Consider the following 20,482-nt stretch of genomic DNA (forward strand, 5'->3'; position numbering starts at 1 on the left):
AGTTCAGTTTTCGAAGGACGACGGCTGCTGCAGTTCCCACCTTCTCTCCAGCGTTTCTCATTCAAAGCCTCGCTCATCTGAAGGTCCTGTTGGTCTTCATGTCGCTATAGCAACCAGCCAGTGGCAGAGATGATTAGGGCATAATGTGTGTCGGCAGCCCGACGTGAGGATGCTATCAGGCTTCACTGTGTGAACATGAAGACGCGTATCTAAGCTTCTCTTTACTGTGTTTTTATTCAGAAAATTGGGAAAGAAATGTGAGATATTACAGCAACACAGATTTAAGTGTTAACAATATATTTTACAGTGATATATCATTTTATTAGTGATAGATTGTAAGTTGGCTTAATTTCCCTGTGGTAGAGAGCATCTCTGGGTCGTATATACTACTGAATATTTGATTTGATGAAATCGGGACTAGTTCTAGATCGGACGCCAGCACAGCGTGGGGAGAAAAAGTGATGCAGTGCAGTTCCCTGCAGTAGCCAGGTGGTAGTTGGCTGCAGGTGAGCTGGAAACATCAAGGCTGCGTGCCTGAAGCGGGTATCACTGCTGCAGTGTCAGTGCTTGTTCTCTCTGTGCTTCACTTATCTATGCACATGAACGGCTGTCATTCAAATTCTTTGGCAAACTTTGATGGCTAACAATAGATCCTCCTCCTGAAAATAAGCAGTGTCAGAGAAACAGCAGTGTTGGTGCTGTATTTGACCCCTGAACTCCTCTAACACAATCTGAGTGCAGTAAACATCAGCAGTGTTTTTCTGCAGCAGGAGCAGAGAGCTTGATTTAACTTTGGTGGAGGAAAATGCTGAATCACTCCTCACAGTGCTGGTCTGTTTCCAACTGCATCAGCATCCAAGAACAGGGACTGTCCTTCACAGCAGGGACATTTCTGTGCACTGAGGGGGATCAGGGGGGCAAATGCACTGATGATATTTTGTGCAGTGTGATTTTTGGCACTTCTAATTTAGACTTTTTATGGAAAACTTAAAAATAGATCATTGCTATTGATGAAGGCACAAAAGCCTTTTGCAGATCGAGGTGTTTTTCTTTAAATGCAAACATAGTTACTGAAGGATGGCGTTCAAGGATGGCGCTCCAGGGGCCTCGTGTTGTCATTAGACATGAGCAGGAGTCTGTGTGCGATGTTCTCAGGCAGCCAATCAAGTATGTGTTTTGTAAAGTGTGCTTCTTTTCTGTTTCTTCCAGTCGGACAGTAACACAAGTTTCCTGCGAGCAGCCAGAGCGGGGAACGTTGACAAGGTTTTGGAATACCTGAAAGGGGGCGTGGACATCAGTACCTGCAATCAGGTAGGAAAACAGTGTTACGCAGACACATCCACACAAGCAGATCTGCTGTCAGTCCTACACCAATGGCTGCACAGTATGAACAAAAAAGAACATCCATCAGGCTTTTGCCTTGGTGCATGCTGGGTAGTTTTTACTTTTTGTCCAACTGCCAATATATTAGGGATGCACCGATACCGGTATCGGGTATCGGTATCGGTGCATCCCTACAATATATTGATTGTTTCTTCTGAATTGGTGTTTCTGATCGATTTGGCTTCTCTGTAAGAATTACAAATGGCAAGAGTCTGTAAGCTTAAGCACAAAACTTCACCAAGTAGCTTCTGTGGGTTTGTCTCTAAACATAATCAGAATTTCAGCAGTGCTAACGTCAGAGAGCAGGAGACAGTTTCATAGTTGTTTGGTAGCAATCAGGCAGACAGAGCTCTTTGTTTCTGTCAGGTGAGACCCATTTGACTGCTCTGCTGCGGCTCGTAGGTCACACATATTTACCTGTTTACCAAATAAACAATGTAAATTTGACCCACTGTCACAGGAAACCGTGTCAGTGGTGACTCACAACCACTGCCCCGCCCCACAACAGTGATCCTGAAACTGTTGTTATGTAAGCTTGGAGCTAGTTAGCATGTTGTCACTTATCTTTGCTGTGGAGAAGCTTGAGGCTTCGCTGTCACAGCAGCATTTCAAAATCCAGTGGCCACGCCCCTTTCTATACATAGTCTGGTTCCAGGTGTTACCTGCCATGTGCAGCTCATTAGGTTGGAAAGGTGACCCGTATGTTTAAAGGTGTTTGCTCCCTTTCTCTCCCACATACGAGGCTCCCTGCTCGCCTGTGTTGTCTCAGCACTGTTGGTGATGCATTGAACAAACAAACAAAAATAATGAGCCCAGTGCTTTTTGTTATTGTTTACTACACATGAATCCTTCTTTGGTTGTTCCAAAGCAGGTTGTGATAATCTTTCTTGTGTTATTGTATAATCAAATAATGTCCCTTCATTCCTGCGAGGGAGAAGTTTGATCCGAGGGAAGTGCTTTATTTAGGTCCGGTCATTATCTGCTCTCATGTATCAGGATTCCAGCCGTGGATGAGACGGGACACTGAAAGCTGATAGGACGTAAACGGTCCTGCCCTGGCAACGGTCATAATGAGCAACACAGTAAACAGAAGTCACACGAAATGGAAATCGAAGATTGGCTGGTGTCCATGTTGTGTGAAGATGTTTGGCGTGACGTTGGCGTGGGTCACTTTGTGTTTTGAAGATATTCTGAGCACTGACATCAAACGGTGTCTCTCTCGTAGCGCGTGCTGCTGCTGTCAAGAACTTAACTGGGTGCAGCTTCAGTGTTCGGAAGTAAATACACAAAACTAAACATCAGTCAAATCTGAACATCTCTGTAGAGACATGCAGCAAAGTGTCAAAGAGTCATTGACTCCAGCATCAAACACTGAACTGTGCTGCTGAATCACTGTCTGCTCCTCACACTGTGGATGTGTCACTGTGTAAAACCTCGTAGATTGTGTGACTGTGATTTTTGGCGCCACAAACCTTAGATTTGATGAACTGAAAGGTTCTGGGCGCTCGCTGCTGTGACTAGCCGACTATTAGCAGAAGCTCAGGATTGGACCTTGACACAGTTTACGGCTGATTTTTGCCAATTCTGCAGTCAAATGTGAACATTCACACTCATGTTAACATTCAGAGGATTTGGCACAGTTACATTTTCCAACAAACCCTCCAGGAAGTGTCACCCAACATAAAGTTATAAAAGTTTTTGCATATTTCAGTTGCTGTGGACAAAACGAGGCGAGAGATGTTAGTGATGGAGAAGTGGGTGGAGCGGTCATGGAGCAGGACAAAGGGTGGGTGGGTGTAACAGGAAGAAAGGGCTGTCTGAGGTCATGGGCTGTTGTAACATCAGCTGATGCTCAACATAAGTGCAAAAAGAAGCGAGCAGATGCAATTAAATGTTTGTACACAGGAGATTATCAACTCAGAGAACTTTGACTGTTTTCTATTTGACATCCTGGACTTTGTTATTGTCCTTTGGGCAAAAGTAACCGAAAACCATTCATCTCTGCAATCTGATTGGTCAGAGTTTAAGACAAGTGATTCAAAAACAGCAGGACTAAAGCTGAAATGCATATTCCTCTCTGCAACTTAACCAGCTGTGGAAAACCTGATACAGTCAGCCAGATTCACCACTCACCTGTATAACCTTGTATAGGGGGTCCCAGATGGCCATTAGCTTCAGGGGGCTATCTGATGATAGGGGTGGTGTAAATGGAGTGTTTATTTTTAGACTTTCAGAAAAAATGTTTACAAAGTTTACGGTGGGGTTTTTACCTGGTGGACTAGAGCAGCGGTCCCTGTGCCTTCGGGTCAGGGAGAGTACCCGGCCTTCATAGCCTCTGGTTGGGATGCTCAAGGGAGGATGATCCATCTTACTGAGAGCCTTCACTCCTCACATGGGCAGCAACACCGGAGGAGCTGGTGACCTGGAGGGTGTGATTGGGAGGAATGGCCTGCTTGTTCTGAGCCCGGGTGGGTCCCAGCAGGCAAAGCAAAAGCAGCTCGAGCAGAAGTTGAAGCAGGAGGTCAGTGAGGCCACTGAAAAAGGCTTTCAGACTTTCTCACAATGGAAACTGTCAGGCTGATCAGGAGGGAAAGCAATGTGCTGGTCACATGCTGTATAACGGGGTGCTGCTGACTTCAGGTGGGTATCGTCTGGTGGTGGAAGGAATACTTAGGAATACGTTTTTCATCTGTGTCTGTGGACACCTTTAACAAAGGGGGAGCGGAGGTTGGGGGGTCTCACTCCTCAGCCTCCTTGGGAAGGTCTGACCCAGGGCTCTGGACAGGGGAGTTAGCTCATTGGTCAAAGCGTCAGGAGGAACATGGAGGTTTTGGTCCTGGTAGTGGAACCGTGGACCAGCTCTTTACTCTGTGGAGGATATTCGAGCGTGCTGAGGAATGACGTGTGCGTTTGTTTTGTAGAGTTAGAGGCATTGGACCATGTCCCACGGTGTGGTGGGTGCTTTGGGAGTATGAGCTGTTTGGTCCCTGTAACCATCGTCAACACACTGAAGGGATGTGATTTACACAACCTCGTTACATTTCAGTGCCCTCCAAAGGTGTGTTTAGTCTGCTCTGGTGCTCCTCAAACCAGATTTCCTTTACCTGTAAGTCCCTCAGGAGAATTTGGATTCAGTTCTGAGCACCTCCCTGTGTTAACACGTAGTAGTGGCGTGGTACAGTGCATGTGTTGTTGTATCCTTTAACCCTTTAAAACCGGTCGGAGCGGGCACGCTCTGTTTTGCGTAACTATTTTTAAATCCCGGTAGCACTGCAACCACGTGAGCTAGCGCAATAATTTTTTTTGCATATGAAACCGGAGGAGTTGTACTTACATCTTATGCCATCAGCTTGTCCTCGGTCACAGTTTCCTTCCACATGTAGCTTTGCAAAAACTGCATAAAAAGCACTTGCAGCAACAAAAACATAATATTCCAGAAACACACTTTGCCGATCCGATCAGCTGCTTGTAACACTTCCTACGTTGGAATAGACGTCAGCGTGAGCTATCGCATGTCCGCCATGACCTGCCCGAAACCGGAAGTGACGTCATTTTCGTGGAAATGTAGTTTTTTACCATCAGGGCCTCATCAGCCTATACTGGTGTTTTTAAAAGTTATGTTTGACTTTATGACTTTCTGTGTCGTTTCTGGGATGCTGAGGACTCATATTGCACTGCTGGAAATAGTTTATTTTGATGCATATGCTGCTTTTTTGCAAATTTGCACTATAATATTTATTTTCGTTTTTCCTGCAGTATATAAAAATTGGTGTATCTCCAAAATAAAACTATGAAGACACTCAAAATAAATTTCCTGTGGTGGGAAACTATTATGTGCAACTTTTTTGTATTTACAGTTTTGAGGGATAAGCCTCTTAAATTTCTCTAACTAGAAATATATGTTAAAAAAAACAAAAACGATTTTCTATTTTTTTTTGTAGTTTATTGCACTTTTTTGCAATTTATGTAATTACTATGCACTTAATGCAGACATATTATTAAAATTTAGGCTGTAATGGTTGTATTGATGTATAGCAACTTGAAATGCTCCCAAAAATGGCTCCACAGCATGTAAACATATAATATAAGCTCTGGCGGACTTGGTTCTATGGTAGGTCTTAAAGGGTTAAGGCAAACATGTTGAATACCAGACACCAGGATCACTGATGCTCGGGTTATTGGCTCTCACATAGGCCAACGTAACTGCAGAAACTGTTCATGTATTCATGTTCACATTAGACACATATGGCTCAGCTCAGGTCTGGACTTTACTCTGTCTCTCTCTTTTTGAGCATGTGTCACCTTCCTCCTCTATACTGCCTATTTTCAACTACTAACCTACCCTGACAAAGTCCCCAAAACTATGAAGTGTAGGTTGTTTGGTCCATCGATGTGATGCAGTCGGAGCTTTACGTTTACAGAAAGCTTTTCCTAAGAACTTTATTTTAGCCTAATGCCACTCGAACTGCTCGAATCCCAACTACAACTCACAGCTGAAGCTCTGGTGTTTAAGACACTGTGGAAGTTTCCTCAGCAAGAGTCAGAGTGTGTAACATGTTGTGTTTATACGATGAGCATTTCTGTAAGTGAACATGATGATGAACACAATGAACCTTTTGCTCTTGTGTCACTTTCTAATCCTTACTTTCGATGGTCTCCCACGTTTGTCCCACTAGTTTTGTCGAGTCATTGCACAGCTGCTCCACTCGTGACACTCGTGCACTACAGATATTAACAGAAGTGATTTACAAGGTGAAACGTAATCTAAGAATCTACAGTTTCCATCACAAACCAGTATTAATACAGTAACACCTACAACTTAAAAACACGCACACACAACTATTTTTAACTTCATACCCAGAGCTGGACCTGATCCACATCAGCATAACATGGCTCAACATCTAATCCAACTGTATGAGTCAGCCAGTCCTTGCACCACATGTGAGGCTGAAGCCTTTCACACTTTCAAAAGATGGACGCAGAGACAGAAGGGCAGGCACCCTCAGTGGGGGACCTAGACGAGGAGGTAATGCCTTCTGTTTCCCTTTGGAAACGTGTCTCTTTGTTGTCCTCGGGTCTTCACGTCTGACGTTGTTTTTCCAGAATGGTCTTAATGCGTTGCACCTGGCAGCCAAGGAGGGGCACATAGATCTGGTCCAGGAGTTGCTGGACAGGGGTGCAGCGGTGGACTCAGCCACAAAGGTAAGCTCATTTTCCCACTCAGGGTAACTTGAAAGGAGTCACACATACAGAGAGTCTCAGTGGAGTTTGTATTGTTGATTAGCAGCGTGTGTATGTAAAGCTAACATCTTAACACATTACTTTGAGAAGGTCATATAATAAATAATCAGTAGGTTGACTCGAGTAAACTAACCACAAAGTTAACTTTACATAACCAGTGAGAGTGTGAGTCATGTGGGTCCTCGGACTAGACCCACGTGTGTTAAAGTGTTGTGAACACCACATGCAGGATTTACAGCACCTCGACCTACAGCTTCGTGACCTTTGAACTTTACTCTGGGGTCTGACACCCTGCACTGAAACTTTAAGCCTGGCAGGTATTGAGCCCACAGACCCCACTGAGCAGGCTTTCAGTCTTTGTACACAGCTGTAACGTCTCTGCTCCACAGTGTGTGTGTGTGTGTGTGTGTGTGTGTGAGTGTGTGTGTGTGTGTGTGTGTGTGAGTGAGTGTGTGTGAGTGTGTGTGTGTGTGTGAGTGTGTGTGTGTGTGTGAGTGTGTGTGTGTGAGTGTGTGTGAGGGTAAAATAAGGAGAATCTGTGGTTTTGAAATGAGAAATGTTTTAAAGTATAATGAATGTAAAGTTGTGATTTGTGAACATGTGATTTGTGAACATGTGATTTGTGAACATGTGATTTGTGAACATGTGATTTATTGGACAAGTGGAAACATGGTTTCTAAACTCTGTCAGTGCTACAGTGTAGCTGATGATCAGCAGACATGATGTGAGGTCATCGTTCACCGTGGTCCGTGCTGTGTTATCAGGATCAGATTACTCTCAGATATATTCATAGATTTTTACCTGCTTATATTTATTCATAAAGTAATCAGATCTGTTTTGAAGCAGCAGTGCACTGCGCTGAATTAAATACTGTGCTTATTTGTATCTCAGTGCACATAACAGACTAGACATAACTGTGTGTTAGTAAAGGACACAACAGCATTCACTAAGTGCTAAAGTCAGGAGCACTCTGAGCTTATTTTTACAAAAACATTCATTCATTTCACATTCATTTGTCTAATAATGTTGTTATCGTTTGTGTTTGATTCCAGAAAGGAAACACAGCGCTCCACATATCCTCTCTGGCTGGCCAGGCTGACGTGGTGAAGATCCTGAGCAAACGTGGTGCTGATATCAACGCACAGTCTCAGGTGAGCCTCGACTGCTGAGGCCGTTTAATCCTCCTGAACGTTACTCTGCCTCTCATCACTGTTAGGTAGTCAGGGGGTTCTCAGCTGTGGTGTAACTGTTCCTTGTGTTTGCCCGTTTTGTCATATGCTTGGTTCTTTGTGTTAACAGAATGGATTCACTCCTTTGTACATGGCTGCCCAAGAAAATCACCTGGATGTGGTGAGGTACCTGCTTGAGAATGGAGGCAACCAGAGCATTGCTACAGAGGTAAGAGGAGTGCGTTTAGATGATGCAGTAATCTAAACACTAATGTGATGTTTCCATTGATTTGATCACTTTTTAACTTTCTGCTGTTCCACACGAAGAAAGAAATCTCAAGTCTCTCAGTGAGAATCACACTCATACGTCTCCTCTTAGGCTTTCAAAGTGCTCATGGAACCAAGCGTTGATGCACCTCTTTCCAAACTGATGCCAAAATACATTTAATGAAGATGAATTTGAATGCAGGTCATAACATTTCATACATAATATTTATACAGCACCAAATCACAACAACAGTCGCCTCAAGGTGCTTCATACTGTAACGTAGACCCTACAATAATACATACAGAGAAAACCCAACAATCATATGACCCCTATGAGCAAGCACTTTGGCGACAGTGGGAAGGAAAAACTCCTTTTTAACAGGAAGAAACCTCCAGCAGGCTCAGGGAGGGGCGGGGCCATCTGCTGTGATTGGTTGGGGTGAGCATAGCTCCAGGGTGAACCCAGGCCAAAATAATAAACAAAACCAACGAAGTCCCGCCACAGAAAACTAGCTAAACCCTAAGAAAGAAACAAACCAATGACAATAGCTACCCCTCGCGTCGTAGCCCAGAAACAGGAGCAAACAGTTCAAAACGAAAAGGCGGCTCACCCCTTCAGCTTCAGCCTGTGCACGCACAGGCACTGGACTGCACAGGTTTGGCGGCTCTCAAGCAGCACGCTTACACATACACAAATAACACAAAGAAGCCAGGTCCAGGTCTGAGTCTCTCTCCCGGCAGCTGTCAGAGCGGCTTTTTGAACCCAGTCACGTGCCCCACGGTCCAATCAGCAGCTGCCGCTGCTCTTCATTAGAGGAAGGACCTGCAGAGATTCTTAAAACACAGGAAAGAGACACAGCACAGCAGCTAATACAGATTTGCTATGGCCACGGGCCGTAACAGATTCCAGTGTTAATGCCACCTCTCCTGGCTTTATGAGAATTATAACTCTTAATCAGCACATCGCATCACTGCATCCAGCTAGTTTAAAACACTGTGTGTGAATTTTACCTGAAAACACAAGAACTGGCAGGTGGGCTGCTGGTGTCCCATCGTCTTCAAAGATGACCAGGTTCACACTAACACGAGCGAGTCTGGTGACAGCAAATGTGCTTCAACATCACCCATCAAGACAGTTTGCCAGTGATGGCTGAGGAGGCGTATCTTTGCCAGCTGGTGCATAGTGCTGGAGACGTGTGCACGAGTTCATTTTTCAGGAACAGGTCCCATCTCAGGATATTTCTTAATTCCAACTGCCGGGAGTCACGCCGTCCAGGAGGAGCTGGTCCACCTGTGCAGCTGAAATGTGATTCAGGTGTAATGTCAGTGTTCCTGTGCCTGGATGAGGACATTAGCTAAATGGTCACCACCTGCACAACCCTCCCTTTTGGAGGACTGACTTGTCATTTACACCGGAGCAGGTGAAACAGACTCATAATCACTTCTGCTTCCTAACTGGACAGACTGAAGTTTAAATGCCTTTAATTTTCTTGAGCAGTGTATTTTAAACTTTTATTTTAAATGAGATGTAACCAGTCGCCCGTCTGCCTTCTTCTAGGATGGCTTCACCCCTTTGGCCATCGCGCTCCAGCAGGGCCACAACCAGGTTGTGTCTGTCTTATTAGAAAATGATACGAAAGGCAAGGTGCGCCTGCCTGCCTTGCACATTGCAGCTCGTAAAGACGACACCAAATCAGCAGCCCTGCTCCTCCAGAACGACCACAACGCCGACGTCCAGTCGAAGGTATGGCCATACAGTATTTTGGTTAAGTGTTGGCATGTGCAGAAGTCCAGTGAAGGTGGTGATCTGTGTGTGTGCAGATCTGTGGTTATTTGTAGCTCCATGAAGGTGACAGTGTAACAGTGGTTCTAGCTTTCCAACACGAGGTTTGAACCTGTTCTTCAGTTATCCTGCTGAGACGCCTCATTATATCCTCCCTGTATAATCACAGGGCCTGTTTCTTCTGTCATAGTCCCAAATAGATGAGTAGGTGGGAATGTGGCAGATTCATCCCAGGCGAGTGGAATAATGCAGATATGTGATGTGTGGGATCGACGGGCATTACTGCAAAGAATAACTGAAGTGAGGCTTGAACCCACAGCAGTGATGCTCCGACCTGCCTGGGGTCCTGATGATGACCCACACTGTGCTTCTTGTTCCCAACAGCAATGATAATTCTTCCCATAACAGTGAAATGTTACTTTCTGCTTGTTAGTGCGATGGGGATCACCTCCAGTACGGGGCCTGGTGTGTAAACAGGATCCACTCTGAAGTTAAACAGTGATTATTAAAGTTAATATTACCAGTGGATCAGATCAAGGTCGAAGGTGGGAAATGTTTTTGACCACTGAGACGTTAGTGACCAGATTGTGTCCTCAGTGAGTCGTGTAACAGAGCCGTCTTCACCTAGATTCAAAGGTCAGGAAAGCCCAGAGAAACAATATCTGCACATTATCAACATACACTGATCACTCTAGTACAGATATCGTTGCTATTCCACCAGTTGACAGACAGCTTCTTTGGCGTGATATTTGCAGCGAAGCTGCATAAATCAGATGTTTGTGTTTGCATCAGTGTGTCTCTCTGTCCTCTGTCTCATTCAGTGTCTCTGTGCTTCACACGTCACTAACTGGCTCTCTCCCTTTTTCCCCTCTCTCTGTTTAAATACCGCCTCTCGCACTCTTCCTCTCGTCACCCCTCCTCCTCGCTGCACCGGTGTCTAAGCGTAGCACTGTCCATGCATGGAGTGTGCCACTGTCTGCAGGTTGTACGGTGGTCGTATCTAAGATTGCATGCACACGGTGGGGCTTGTTTTTAAGACTGTGGTCTGACCATCAGTGAGAGATTGGAAGGGTTAAAGTGTCCATTTAATATTGATGGGAATCACTGTTGTGGCTGGATCTCGAGTTTATAGTTACGACTGTTCCTCTGATGCCAGCTGGCAGCTTGAAGTGACGTGGCTGGAGTGAAAATGATCTTTCCATATATCAGCACAACATCAGTGATTTTCTTATGTAACAAAACACTATAGAGTCTATTTAGGCTCCACGCACACATCTACTAAAGTGTGCTTCTGCTGCTGGGATGCAGCCATGTTGAACATGAGTCATAAAGAGGAGAGTAGCTCGAGTAGTTACAGTTACTCGGATACTGAAAAACACAACACGATGATCATGTGTGTAGTTATTACTAAATATGCTATGAAAACGAAGTGAAATGTTCTCAATAACAGAAAGCGGTGCATTATTTTTATACAGTAAAGCCTTTTTCTGTGATCTCAGCACAACTGTATGATCTGGGCAGCAATACTTCAACAATGTGATCTTATATAGAATATTATATGTCTTATATATATAACATTGTAATGGGGTTAGGTGTAAAAAATGCTAATGCTAAGCTAGCCCAATGCTAAGCTACCACCACAGGAAACAGTAGGGAGTCACTTCCCTTTACTTCAGGAAGCACGTCAGAAAAGTTAGCAAAAATGCTAATGCTAAGCTAGCCCAATGCTAAGCTAGCCCAATGCTAAGCTAGCCCAATGCTAGCGATGAGAGTAATATTGTAATATAATACAAGCTGAAAGCAAACGGAGACCTGTTAGTTCAGAGGCAACAACAGGCTGAGGATGGATTTACTGACCCAGAACGCTTCCCGAAACTTTGTCCGGGATCGGACTGGGCGACCCGATAGGGGGCAGCACGGTGCCTTTCCTGTCCCCCAACCCTTTCCTCAGTCATTAAAGTCTTTAAACTATTAAAACATCGTATTAATTCCAGGTGGTTCACAGAATTTGTGCTTTATTAAAGAAGTAGTAAAAGAAGAAATGGATCATTTAGCTGTTCGAAGCTACAGTGAGCCACGACACAAACGACAGCGCTGTCAGCTCTGACAGGACTGAGCAGCTCCAGCCACGTCCTCTGTAGGCTGCACAGCTGAGCTAATGTCTGTGACCGCAGCCTAACTGAACTGATCTTTCCCTCCCCCATCCTGCTACAGATGATGGTCAATAGGACTACTGAGGTATACACACACTCCTTCAACTCTCCACAGGCTCACACAGTCCCATCCTTTTGTCATTTCCTTTGTTATCACTGCCTTTATTTCTCTCACTTCCACAGCACTTGCTGGTGTACATGATATCATTTGGTCCATTCTGTGTGTTTCAGTTGATTCGATATTGTTTAATAATAGGAGGCCACCGTGCATGGCTGAGAGGAATGGCCAACCACTGCTGCTTATCTCTGAGGTTTTAGTTTGATTTTTCACCCGAGTCTGTTTGTTTGATTTCTTTGATCATCAGCTCAGGATCACCCTTTGGTTTTCCTTCCCCGTGTGGCCCTAATACATTCAGACTGACTATAAAAACTGAATTGTTGTTTTTTAATGACTGTGTTTACTTTCTGTAAGCTTCGATTATGAATGTGTGTGATGTGCACCGTCTCTTAGTCTGTAATTCTGCCTCTTTTTGTGTTGCATGTTTTAGAAATGCACTCTGATCAGCAGCTTAAAGTATTGTTTACAAACTGATAATATTACAATGCCCGTCCATATTAGATAACATACTACACTACAAGAAGTAAGACATGCTATAATATATGGCTGCTTAAGTATGGAAGGCCAGTGAAGACGAACAACGCCGACATCTTTTCATGTCATTAACATCTGGGACATAAGAGTGATGGTTGAAATAGGATAAACAGACGATTCAACATCAGTAACTTTTCATGTTGAACTGGGCGGACGATGTATCAGCACGATCACAAGAACAAACTGTGTCACATCAGAAACCCGAGAAAGATTCAGACACTTATGTTATGATAAATGTCACGTTCGGCTTTAAAAATGCCGTTTGCAGAAGGAGGAACAAATAAACAAATAAAAAACAATAATTCCATTTAACTGTTATTCCTCTTATTGGACACACGATGAGCACACAAAGGCAAACATTCACTGTGTTTATCCCACCCAGGGTCTTCCATACTTTGCAGCTTCTGTAACATTTCTTTTAGAGTGCATGCGTTTCTTTAAAGAAGCAAACTAATCTGTAAACAGTGCAGCTCAGCAACGGCATGGGAAGCTTGTGAAGCTCATATATATATAACTGCATAAAGCTAATATGTTAGCACAGACGAGCATGTTGCATCCATGCTTCCTTAATTTGCACCATTCTAAGCTTCTGACTGTAAACTTTTGAACCATCTCGTTAGTCACTGTATTCTTCACGCTTCTGTAAACACCTTTTTCACATTAAATCGGACCAACACTAACAGAATGGAAAGGTAAGGCAAGAACTCCTCCAACCTACTCTGAAATCCTTTTTGCTAATAACAGTTAACATAGTGCACTTTGGTGTTGATGGGGACCTGTGTGGTTTACTGACAGTCTGTGTTGTCTGTGTCCGTCTGGATGGCAGTCTGCGTGCACTCTGTGCTGATTTCTTTGATCTTTTTTCATTTCACTCGTGTTAAAAGCATTTTTTGGTCTCTTTACACAGTTTGCATGGACGTGATGTGTGTTTGGGGTTGTGTGTAGATGCTCTGACTTTCATATTAGTACCAGTGAATATACATGATTATTTTTAAGTCAGATTTTCATCGTCCTTGATTTTAATTTACTTCTTTTACTCTTGATGCAACTTTTGCATGCTGGGAAGACTAAAGGTCAAAGTTGACGTGACGGTGAAGCTAATGTGTGTGCTCTGTCCTGCTGTGTGTGTCTGCATCTTTCTGTCCTGCAGAGTGGATTCACCCCCCTGCACATTGCTGCCCACTATGGGAACGTGAATGTGGCCACCCTCCTGCTGAACCGAGGGGCAGCGGTTGACTTCACAGCGAGGGTACGAAACAAGCCTAATAACTTATTTGGGTCTGAACTGTATGAGTGTAAGCTGGAGACTGTAAACAAGCTTTGGTGGACAGGATGAAAACATGTCAGTGGGTAACTCTACAAGCAGAACAGAGTTCAGTCAGTGATGAGGACCACGACTGACTGAGCTCAGTGTTGTGTTGGTTCTGTATCCACATATATACATATATAACTGACCAAAACACCGAGTTGTGCCTGCATCAATGTGCCTGCTGATGTAGTCTTACAAACCAAAGTCAGTCGTCCTGGATCCTGACACGAGCCTATAAAAGCTACGACTGTGCTCTGGGTACCACAACAACCCTCCCTCACTGTCAGGCAACAAACGCCTGATTAAACGACGCCTTCCACAAAACACGGTCACATTTCCTGTTTTAATCACCAAAGCAGCGTGGTTGCTCACACACACACATACCAACATTTGGATTCTGAGCCGACGTGTTTAACGAGTTGTTGTTTTTGTGCGTCTTTGTCTGCAGAATGGGATCACTCCACTGCATGTGGCCTCTAAGCGTGGCAACACAAACATGGTTCGCCTGTTATTAGACCGTGGCTCTCAGATTGATGCTAAAACCAGGGTGAGTACCTCAAACGCACACATCTAATGTAACCTGAGCTTTAGAGCTAGTTATCTTTAAACCACACTCCCACGGTGGTGCAACTGTTACATCCACGTAGTAGCTAATGGCCGCGTCCATTGCTAACAACAGATATGATGGGGGGTTGTTTTTAGTCCATTCTGACCTGTAGGTCTGCCACTCATCACTTGATGATCTGTTATTTAATAAACTGCTGCTCTGTAAAGTGCAAATGAAAGATTTATGATGTTCTTAATGCTTTAAATTGTGTATTTACTCGATTACAGATATTCAAACCAATAAAATGATGGAACTGAGGACTTTATTTTAGTAATGCGATGCCATTTTTCAGAGAAAAATGTTACCACTGTGTTAGTCCACTTCGGTTTCTGACTTGTTGTACATCAATGTAATGATATTACATTAATAGCTCAGGGGCAGGGTTAGCTCAGTAGGTAGAGTGGTGGCCCCATGATCGGAAGGTCGAGGGTTCGAATCCACTAAACGGCCTCCCTGAGGTACCTGAGCACAGTAGCGTGCCTACACACTGCTCCCCGGGCTGCCCACTGCTTCACAGAGGGAATGGATTAACTGCAGAGAGGAGTTTCCCCACGGGGATCAATAGAGTGTACATTACTATTAATATAATGTTGCTTGATGTCGCATTTCAGCTTCCAAGCAGCTGGAGTCTCCTTTGTTGCATTATCAGAGTCAGAAAACCTTATTACTGCCTGAGAAATGTGTTATTATGTGTAACATGTAACATGGGTGACAGTGGTGCAGCACTCCACCTGGACCCTGTCCCTGTGAAACCTACAGAGGCCTTATCTGTGGCACAGCGTCAGTGTGTCGGACTCTTGTTTATAGATGGGGGTTTTCCATTGGAGGGTTTTTTGGTTTGCATTTGCAGGTGTATTCACTGACAGAGGCTTTCAGAAAAGGATGTTTGTGTCTGACATCGTCCCTCACATACAGAGATATCTCTGTATTATCTAAATGATTTGATGATATATATGATAAGCACTGAAACTAATCTTTTACTGTTGTTGTTGCCCATCAGTCACCCCATGTGTCCTTAAAGAAAAACATCTGCTTGACTTGTTTTTGTCTGTGTTTTTTGCATCCTTTGTAGCCTGTGTTCATACATGCTGACTCAAAATTTAAAATGAATAGATCCTTAGTTTGAATGTTCTAATATCTGGTATGTTTTTGTTTTTTAAATAAACATCAGGATGAATTGATCAGGACTTTTTTCTGTTATGTCCTGTTATGAAAAGTTAAGCCATCGTTGTCCTGCAGCATCCAGAGTCGATACATATTTACTGTCTTGGTTTCGTAGGACGGCCTGACTCCGCTTCACTGTGCTGCTCGGAGCGGACACGATACGGCTGTAGAGCTGCTGCTGGAGAGAGGAGCACCTTTACTGGCCAGGACCAAGGTCTCACATTCACCATCTAAAGTCATGGTTGTGTCCTGTGTAACGTGTCACTGTGAAGCTAAGGGCCTCGTGATGTCTGCTGGTGACCAGCAGGAGCTTTTTCTGCGAGGTGGGAGGAAGGACAGGTCAAAGGATAAACAAGCCCACGTGTTGTAGGGTTTGGCACTTTCTGCATATAAAATGATGAGTTTGAGGGTTTATTTTGTATAAAACATGATGAGCATGTTCAACAGGTTTTGAGATTCTCTGTCAAATACTCTGAATGCTCAACAGTAGATCTGCAGATCAGTGTTTGTTACAGAAACAGCAGTGAGTAAAACTGCTATGTTATCAATCAGAGATAAAAAAAGACACGTTGCAGCTGTTTATTTACACTTCCAGCAAACCAATAATGCATTTCACCTGCAGCTCTCCTCTGCTGAACCAACTGTCCCCTCCCACAGAACGGGCTGTCCCCTCTGCACATGGCAGCACAAGGTGACCACATTGAATGCGTCAAACACCTTCTACAGCACAAGGCTCCTGTTGATGACGTCACATTGGACTACCTGACAGCACTGCATGTGGCGGCTCACTGCGGTCACTACAGAGTCACCAAACTGCTGCTGGACAAACGGGCCAACCCTAACGCCAGGGCACTGGTAGGTCACGAAGAAAACATGGATCCATGAATGGAAAAAGGATCATAATCTGTCTACACCTGGAATTCTTCTGAGGTCACGGTCCACTGTGTTCGCTCCACAGAATGGCTTCACGCCGCTGCACATCGCCTGTAAGAAGAACCGCGTGAAGGTGATGGAGCTGCTGGTTAAATATGGAGCTTCCATCCAGGCCATTACAGAGGTGCTTTACACATCGGAGTAATCTGACTGCAGAAATGCCTTTATTATTGCTCTCTATACGTTTAAAATATTACTATTGAAACAAATCTGTGACATTGCATACATGATACTTGAATTTGGTTACATGTAGCAAAGGTAGCTTCAAAACAGCCTCCTAAAGTTACATCATGCTAACAGCAGCAGACTGTTCTTCAACAACCTCCCACAGGTATAACTGGAGTCATAAAGTGATAAACTGACTCAGTAGTACTCAGTAATGTAATAACATCAGGCCAAGTGGATCCTCTTGGTGTAGTCAATAGAATTAAAGGAGGCTTATTGTTATTGAACAATTTCAAATATTAACATCTCTATAGACCAGGGGTGGGGGAGCTGCAGGTTTAGACGTGTCCAGCTGATTTACATGACCTCCTCAACATGTGTTGAAGTTCTCCAGATGCCTGGTAATGAACTCATCATGTGACTCCGGACTGTTGACCCACGGTGAGATCGAAAACTGCAGTTCCCCGACCCCTGCTATAGACAGTACTGCTGGATATAATTAGAAATAGAGCAATAAGCTGATTTCTAATTGAAAAATATTGATGGTAAATTAGTCATAAAGACCAAAATTAAAAGTTTTATTGTATCAGTTTTCTTCTTCTTTTCTTTTTCTTCTAATAAAATGAAAGATAAGAATGTATTGTCCATTATGACCACCTGCAGTTATAGCATTTAATGGCTGCATACCACACAGACATAACGCACTATATTATTCACTGATTCATCTGATGGGCGTTTCATTCTGTCTAGGGCTGCCACGATTAGTCGACTAGTCACGATTACATCGACTATCAAAATCGTCGACGACTGATTTAATAGTCGACGCGTCGTTTGAAGCTTTGTAAGATCACAAAAGACGCAGGAATAAGTAGCAGGATTTAAGAGTGTAATAACGGACTGAAACAGAAGATGGCAGCACTGCATGTACAAGGATGCCAGCTGCCGTTAAACCCGAAGAAGAAGAAGCTGTCCAGTGTTGCCAACTTAGCGACTTTGTCGCTATATTTAGCGAGTTTTCAGACCCCATTAGCGACTTTTTTTTCTAAAAAGCGACTAGCAACAAATCTGGCGACTTTTTCTGGTGTCATTGGAGACTTATTTATGATGACTTTTTGACGTGAAAGGGCGTGTTGCTCTTGCGCTTTAACACCTCACCCGTGCTAAAGCGCTCACGGGCGGAGGATAGTCCTCCCCCAGCTGCTATCAGGGCAGGAGACGTTCACACCTATGCGTCCAACCGCACTGACTGTAACGCAGTCAGTTCTTCTTTTACTGTTATGCTGTTTTGTGGATCACAAGGTTTAAAACTACTTATAAACACACACACACACTCACACACAAAGTAACTCCACCAGAGTGCCTATTTCGGGTCACTTTTGCCGGTCGAAGCCCGGATAAAGGAGCAGGGTTGGAATTGTGACATTAAAAAACAATAATTGCTAAAATAAATTTAATTTGTAGTTCTAAATAAATTCTACATGTATTTAGGACGTTTTTTGCTCACTTTATGTCTCTTCCACGATGTTATTTCTCTCTCCAACAGCGTAGGTTACAATTATATTAGCATGACCAATTATGCAAATTAGGTGATGGCGTCATTTAGTGACTTCTAGCGACTTTTAGGACAGCCAATAGCGATTTTCCTTACTGAGGAGTTGGCAACACTGGCTGTGTCCCAGAATTCATAGCGCAGCCCAGCTCAGTTTCCAACAATGGCGGCAGCTAGTTAGTTTTAATATTACTCTTATTATTCTTTCTGGGTCACAAAATAAATGTTTAACATATTTTCAGGCGAGAATGTAGCTGTGTAAACCTCAAATATCTGCTCAGTTTATCAAGACACCACATATTTTCAAAAGCGCTCCGACGTTTTCGGAGACGTCTGTTACCCACTAGCTCGATAGCGAGCCGGGGGCAAGGCTCACTAGAGCCGTGAGAGCACCGGACTCCCGGCAAATCGTTTTCAAACCACCGCCGTCTTTCGCTACTCAGGTTAAACATGACATATAAGTCACTTAGATAACTTAAAAATGTTGTTGTTTGGCTTTTTTTTTAGTATTTTATTTGTTCCTGAGTAAATCGGTTTGGCTGAGGCTAAAGTTATAGTTTTTACACAGCTGAGTAAACGTCAAGCAGACAGCTGATTATCAGAAGTGTGAGATGCTCGAGAATATACTCCGGTGTCCTGTTATATTTTAGATAGCAAGGAGTTTATTAAACTTCACCGAAACAATCTGCAAATTTCATTAAAATTTAATAAACTATCATCTTGTCTTTATTTTTAGTTAGCACATACCTTAAACACTTACAGCTGTAAGCTAATGATAGTTATATAAGAGCAGATGCTGCTGGTGCAATAAGCTGTACGTTTTACGTTCTATGGATGATGATCTGATTAGTCGACTATCAAAATAATCGTTTGTGGCAGCCCTAATTCTGTCCGATCGTCTCTTTTGTGCTTTCTCCCGTGTTCAGTCGGGTCTGACGCCCATCCATGTAGCAGCCTTCATGGGTCACCTGAACATCGTCCTGCTCCTGTTGCAGAACGGGGCCTCGGCTGACGTCAGCAATATTGTGAGTGATGTGAAACGAGGCAAATGCAGCAAAAGTGACACAAACTGCAGCCATTTGTTAAGTCAGATGAACACAGCGTGACAGTGAGGTTTTCAGAATGTGCGCTGACTCTTCTGAGCCATATGTTGCCGCATGTCGTTTGCACAGCGTGGAGAAACGGCCTTACACATGGCAGCCCGGGCAGGTCAGGTGGAGGTTGTCAGATGTCTCCTGAGGAATGGAGCAATGGTAGATGCTCGGGCACGTGTAAGACTGCTGGAATCACATTTGCACACGTGATAAAGAATCTTTAACGTTTTCATTCTGATGGTCACTGAGCTCTTTTTCTGCTGCGTGTCCTGTTTAGGAGGAGCAGACGCCCCTTCACATTGCATCCCGCCTGGGGAAAACTGAGATTGTGCAGCTGCTGTTGCAGCACATGGCCCATCCTGATGCTGCCACAACCAATGGCTACACCCCCCTCCACATTTCTGCCAGGGAGGGACAGGTGGAGACTGCCTCGGTGCTGCTAGAGGCAGGAGCTTCACACTCACTAGCCACCAAGGTGAGTGTGGGAGAAGACTTTGGATCTCCATGGTGTGATTTAGTGCACGGAGCAGTGGAACAAACATGTTTCAGTTCATGTAATGCTCTAATTTCTTATTTTCAACATGACAGCTGCAAAAAGTGAACACATGAAAACATTCAGGGTTCCTGTCCCGCAGAAATCACCTGAAGTTCACTTTGTTCCTTCTGTAAGCTGTTTGTGTTACGCCTGTCGATGCATAAGATTCACTTTACTGTGGGCTCTCGGAAGTCAACAAAAAGAATAAATTAAATAATGTAAATGAATATATCACTGAAAAATCACCAAGAACAAAACAATGAAACAATCAGACAAACAAATACAGCATTTTTATTGCACTTATAATAAAGAGCTGAATCAAAAGAGATTTAGTTTGGCACCAAGTCCTGACAATTTGCCTCCTTGGTTCATAATTGTCTTTGTCTCCACACCACATATGTTAGCTGACATTAATGTTTCAAACCATTGCATCTAGCCTTTAAAAATCAGCAGGTATATGCACACATCTGCTATCAGT

General features: G+C 43.9%; 1 protein-coding gene across 19 annotated transcripts in view; it reads left to right on the plus strand.

Annotated features, from left to right (window-relative positions):
* Positions 1-20,482, plus strand: part of LOC146391933 (ankyrin-2-like) — a 157,430-nt gene that overhangs the window by 86,354 nt on the left and 50,594 nt on the right. For 15 of the 19 annotated variants that reach the window (XM_084915322.1, XM_084915316.1, XM_084915340.1 and 12 more), the window contains 14 exons: positions 1,210-1,311; positions 6,487-6,585; positions 7,677-7,775; positions 7,924-8,022; positions 9,619-9,804; positions 12,058-12,081; positions 13,799-13,897; positions 14,406-14,504; positions 15,844-15,942; positions 16,386-16,583; positions 16,687-16,785; positions 19,302-19,400; positions 19,548-19,646; positions 19,747-19,944. In XM_084915322.1, the coding sequence (XP_084771448.1) occupies positions 1,210-1,311; positions 6,487-6,585; positions 7,677-7,775; positions 7,924-8,022; positions 9,619-9,804; positions 12,058-12,081; positions 13,799-13,897; positions 14,406-14,504; positions 15,844-15,942; positions 16,386-16,583; positions 16,687-16,785; positions 19,302-19,400; positions 19,548-19,646; positions 19,747-19,944 (1,599 nt within the window). Of the gene's footprint in view, positions 1-1,209; positions 1,312-6,486; positions 6,586-7,676; positions 7,776-7,923; positions 8,023-9,618; positions 9,805-12,057; positions 12,082-12,344; positions 13,341-13,798; positions 13,898-14,405; positions 14,505-15,843; positions 15,943-16,385; positions 16,584-16,686; positions 16,786-19,301; positions 19,401-19,547; positions 19,647-19,746; positions 19,945-20,482 lie in introns of those variants that run through there. The other 4 variants (XM_084915290.1, XM_084915422.1, XM_084915414.1 and 1 more) reach the window with 3 other exon arrangements.

The sequence above is a fragment of the Perissodus microlepis genome, chromosome 3, assembly GCF_051167445.1.
Source record: "Perissodus microlepis isolate ML-2025 ecotype Zambia chromosome 3, ASM5116744v1, whole genome shotgun sequence".
Lineage (NCBI taxonomy): Eukaryota > Metazoa > Chordata > Actinopteri > Cichliformes > Cichlidae > Perissodus > Perissodus microlepis.